Source organism: Hordeum vulgare, chromosome 6H (genome assembly GCF_904849725.1).
Source record: "Hordeum vulgare subsp. vulgare chromosome 6H, MorexV3_pseudomolecules_assembly, whole genome shotgun sequence".
Lineage (NCBI taxonomy): Eukaryota > Viridiplantae > Streptophyta > Magnoliopsida > Poales > Poaceae > Hordeum > Hordeum vulgare.
The window spans coordinates 338,925,768-338,931,134 of record NC_058523.1 but is presented as its reverse complement, the minus strand read 5'-3'; the positions used below and the strand labels follow the sequence as shown (position 1 = coordinate 338,931,134).

The following is a 5,367-nucleotide window of genomic DNA, read 5'->3' as shown; positions in this document are numbered from 1 at the left end:
CAATTATAGTGTGTGGTATATTGTATAAGGCCTGTGTAGTGTCAATGGAAGTTTCTTACTAGCGTGGGTTCATATGCGTTTTGTTGTCACAATAGTTAATGATGAAAGAGAGTAGTGTTATATCTTATTTCCTCCGTCACGGTTTAGAAGACGTGCATGAAAATTCTCTAGAACGCGTTTTGCTGTCACACTAGTTAATGATGAGAAAGAATACTGTTGTATCTTACTCCCTCCGTCACGGTTTAAAAGACGTGTATGAAAAGTCTAACTTAGGTGATTATTAATTGGCTGTATAATGAGTTGAAAAATAGCATTCACACTATGCATGCATATGAAAATAGTACAACGGAGTACTAATTAGCTGCTAGGAGTAAATGCAATTCGCCTTAAACCTTATGTATTATGAAAATGCACGTAAACTTAACAGTGTCTTCTAAACCGTGACGGAGGTAGTAGCTAAGATACAACATTTGCAAGCCATCATAGGAAAAAATGGTTAATAGCCGCATTGGGCTAGCAGTCTCTTAAGACATTAATGCTCCTATGAGAATGTGCTAAGAAACGATGCATTGACAAAGGCCTTAAGGCTGGTCATAGTGCAGAGTATCATATAGTAGTATCATGCATATGATATTATTGTATAATAGTACCTTCATAATGCATAGTATTATAACATAGTATCATACTATGTTTATTGACATGCATGACACATAATAACATAGCATTTAACATGTTACGGTATCTACCTATGTTACTCTAACCTTCTCTCTCTTTTTTAATTATGTGTCACATCAGCATGTTTGCTAGTTTTAAGTACAAGATACTACCTAAGTTACTCTCACTATGGCCAGCCTAATGGACATAAACGTTTTAAAGCATTGCCACATTAGTTGTCAAGTAATGCCAAATAACGCTATGAGCTGACCATTAGAAAAATAATCATATGAGCTGACCACTAGAAAAAATAATCTTGTACGAATAAAATTCATCTAATTAAACAGAAAGGCCAAAACAAGTCATGTAATTTCGAATTCTTTCGGCACGACCCTCCATGTTTTTCCTTTGTGCTTCATTCAATAGCAACTCCCATGTTTTATACCTAGGCACTATCTCACTACCAACCATCTCTTCAAACAGTTGATATGCCCAGTCAGTCTCACCCACCCTGCAAAGACCATGGATCAGAAGACTGTATGTATCCACATCTAAACATAGACTTTGTTTATTGATCAGCTCATTCAACAAGTTCCGAATGGAATGGTATTGGCCTCTTCTGCTTAAAAACAGTCTGAGAAGTGGCCGATACGTCTGAAGATCAGGCTTGCAAGAGTGTGCCTCCATTTCTTTCAGCACATTGATGGCGTCTTCATCTCGGTCTTTCTGGCAAAAGATTGATATCATGGTGTTATAGGTAGCCAAACTATGGGGCACACCATTCATTGGCATCTCCAATTGAAATACTTGGGAAGCTTCAGACAGATGGCCCGCTTTACCAAGCACGTTAATCAAGGAATTGTAGAACAATGTATCGGGCTTACAGCCAGAGGCCTTCATTCTATGAGATACACTCAGAGCTTCTTCAAACATATAACATTTTGACAGTGAGGTCATGATCATAGTGTAAGTGATGACATTTGGATGGCAGCCTTCAGAACACATCGAATCAAGAACTTCATCGACCATCCTAAAATTGTGTTGCTTGCAGTAAGCTTCAAGAACAGCGGTGTAGGTGATAACTGAAGGCGGGAACCCCCGGGCCTTCATCTCCTCAATTGTCCACTTTGCCTCATCGATTCTACGTGCACTGCACCAGCCATGGACAAAAATGTTGAACGTGTATGCATCAGGCTGAATGTGCGGACTGAGCACGAGAAAGACCTTACGTGCTACTTCAACCTTCTTTTCTTTGCAAAGTACATCCAGCAGAACATTCATAGTCTCTGTATTCCTCTCCAGCCCCATGTCCTCCAGCTTATCGAACAGCATGACAGCATCCTTCCATCTCCTTGCACCTGCCAGCCTCCTGATGCTCTTTGCAGCTGTCTCGACAGTCACAAGGCCTCTGCAGTGCATGTCAGACAATAGATCCCACATCCGATCAATCTGCCTCATCTTCCCAAGCAAGTCAATCATCCGACTACAAGCATATGCCGTGTGCTTGTAATTGCCACTCAACTGTGCCCACTGAAAAAGACTAAAAGCAGATTTCCAGTCATCCCCAAACTTACACAACAAGCTGTCCACAGTGTTACTTGTAGGCTGAATTCCCGGACAGTCAACCCCAAGGGACTGAACCAAATCCTGCACATCTCCATTGCGTGCCTTCAAAAGAGAACCCTTGATCTGCGCTGCTAATGCTTCTTCCTCCATCGTGAGGTCAATACTGTTAAGATCTCGATTCAAGTGTGTAACTGATGATAAGGATAATCTACAAGGAGGGAGTAATTGCAGGGCTCTCCTGGCACCGTGGCGGCGCCAGAGACTCAGCTGAGACATCAGGTGGCGGGACTAGCAATTAGCCAGCCTGGGTGCTGAATATCACAGTCGTTAAATATAATAATAGCTAACAGCAGCAAGATGAAACTATAACCAACTGCAGATACTTCCTTGAGACCTTCTAGTATCACCCCATGTATTGCCAAGGCCCAGAATCTAGCAACATCCACCCATGGCATGGCGGGGGCCAGCTCAACACAGGGTCTCTTCTGATCGATGCTAATGGCTCTGGTTTCCTACATTCCCTAGTACAGACCACAACAATATAAGATGATAAATATTAGTTCTAGCAAAATATCAATGTGTTAGGTGTAATGATCAGTACAGGTCAACAGCAGCCAAGACAAGACAAAATATAGATGGAGCTCGACCAAAGCGATCTTGACTCTGGCGGAGCTAAACAAGATTGTCTAGGGGGGCAGTGGAGAATCCAGGAAGAAAATTTAGTGTGGGCTCAAAGTTAACGGTGATAAAATTAAACTCCCTTTTAAAAAAAAACATTATCTCTCATCCTATTTTCCAAATTACAACTAGGTACATGTAATATTTACTGGAATATTTCTGGATTTTTCTCGAAAAACATCAAATTTGATCTTTTTAGCACATGTAGTTAAGGGAAGGGGATCTAAATCCACATTAACTGGGACAGCTTTAGGTTCAACAAGAGGAGTGCTTGAACTACTTGCATAAAAACTATGCATGATCATATTTGACCTCTTCATTTTTAGTTTTTTATACATCGACAAACAAATAGTACGTTATATTGGATACCATATCAATTAACAATAGCTAACAGTACATGCTTAGCAAAATATTTAGGATTTGACTGACATGTACCTTGATTTTGCTGGATGCCACTAGCTCGCGGGCGGTGTGAGCGTGGCTCCTGGATCCTGGATCCCGGCTCCTGGCACGGGCGCCGGCAGCTGCTACGGAATCCAGACGCTAGGCGGCTAGGGTCCGCCGCCCAACAGCCGCTGCTGCTTGTTGTTGGCGCGTGGGGCGTGGATGATGCTTGCCGTGGGGCACAGGGCATGGGCTGCTGCTTGCCGCCGGCCAACCCCACCACTGTCGCCGGCTGGCCGGGCGCCCGCTGCTGCTTGCCCCGTGTCCGCTCGTCGCTAGCTAGGGTTGGAGGCTCGAGGCCCGCGTCCGCTGCTCGCTAATGGCGGCTGTTCGTGTTGGAGTTGGACGAAACAGGTCGTCGCGGCGAACTGCATGGGCTGTGGGCTGCGGAGGTGGCTAATGGGCTGGAGGTTTAAATATGAAATTAGTTTGTTCGAGGGCTGGCTTCAGCCTGTTGAAGCCTGCTTACCGCATCGGAAGACAAAGCAAAATTTATAATATCATTGTACTTCCTTCGTTCTTAAATATAAGTATTTTTAAAGATTTTAGTTAGACACTACTCCCTCCGTAAACTAATACAAGAGCGTTTAGATCACTAAAACACTTTTATATTAGTTTACAGAGAGAGTACATATGAAGCAAAATGAATGAATTTACACTCTAAAGTATGTCTATATAATATATACATTTGTATATAGTCTTCTAGTAGAACCTCTAACCAAACTTATATTTAGAAATGGAGAAACTACCAAACTAGATTTGCACGGCTCAACACTTACACGGTTTTTAGGTTGCAACTCAACACTTCTCTCCCTAATAATAAGGCAAATAGGATTTCTGGTCATCCGTCATTTAAATTGCCCCCGAAGTTGCCTAAAATTACCCACCAATGCCATTCGTAAGTCAAAAAAACGGTTCGTTTTTCGAATTTCTGAAATCGGCGCTGTTATTTGTTGTTATAGACACCGATACGTTAGTAGAGCAACAATCGATGAGTAGTGCGATGATTATCGGTTCAAGTCTCCACCCAGGAGACCAGGGTTCGATCCCTGGTTCTCACTTGTATTTTTCTCTCTTTTTCGTGCAGGTCGGGGCGCCCCTGTTTTGTTTCTTTTTAGTTTCGTTTCGATCGTGTGTTTTTTCCCAAGTTTCGATCATACGTGTTGTACTCATCCCATCGTAGACATACCGCTTCATGCGTTCCCCTCGGCCCACATGTATGCGAACCTCCACGTCGCTTGGTTTGATTTTTTTACAAGCTCGCCTGGATTTCTTCGAAAGAATCTACCTGTTTTTTTTCGTGACCCCTCACAATACGGTCGATTTGTTGGAATCAAACACAGCATCCATCGCTGCCTTTCGCGTGATCTCCCATAAATATCAGCTTGTCGAGGAGAGGAGAGGTGAGGAAGGGTGGATCCGTGGAGTGAAGGGCGGATGAACCGTGCGCAAGCGATGCCAATCCTACGGGGCGATTCGTCCAGGTACGAGTCATGCCGAGGCCGATGACATCGAAGTCACGGAGCCAGCTAAGACATGCGGTGACTGCAGCAATTTAAGCGCGGACGTGCGGCGACTGCGACAATTTAGGCGCGGCGAGCGACAGACTGGTTTTTGCAGCCGGCCAGCCAAACTCACAATCGATGGAGTGAGTGGTGCAACCGCCTTGCGGGAGGCTGTGACGGTGAGGCGTGGCGGAGTTGGGCCGTGCGACCGGACGGGGTTGTCCTCGTCGAGCAGATTGTCGTCCCAAGGCCGCCTTCAGGGCTCCAATTCCCTACCGCTGTCAAGCTCTATGTGAGGCTCCACCTGGACATATCTATTCATATGATACTATATTTCCTCTGGCAGCCGTCTGTTCCGCTTGTTGTTTCCTTTCGATCTGTGAGAAGGCCTCGAGGAGGGAGATGCGGAGGTTCATGGAACCATGGAAGTTTTCAGATGGGATTAGTTAAAAGAAAAGGAAAAATTCCCACTCTGCCATGCGGGAGTCAAAGGTGGGTGGGTTCCCTGATGCCCTGGTTG

The 5,367-nt window shown here is 44.5% G+C and overlaps 1 protein-coding gene across 1 annotated transcript; it reads right to left on the bottom strand.

Annotated features, from left to right (window-relative positions):
* Positions 1 to 921: 921 nt before the first annotated feature.
* On the bottom strand, positions 922 to 3,697 carry LOC123401433 (pentatricopeptide repeat-containing protein At3g04130, mitochondrial). Its single transcript, XM_045095246.1, has 2 exons — positions 3,334 to 3,697; positions 922 to 2,741 (listed from the first exon to the last, which is right to left on the bottom strand). Exon 2 carries the CDS (start codon positions 2,494 to 2,496, stop codon positions 994 to 996), a length of 1,503 nt encoding a protein of 500 aa, XP_044951181.1. The 5' UTR covers positions 2,497 to 2,741; positions 3,334 to 3,697; the 3' UTR covers positions 922 to 993.
* Between the last annotated feature and the right edge of the window lie 1,670 nt (positions 3,698 to 5,367).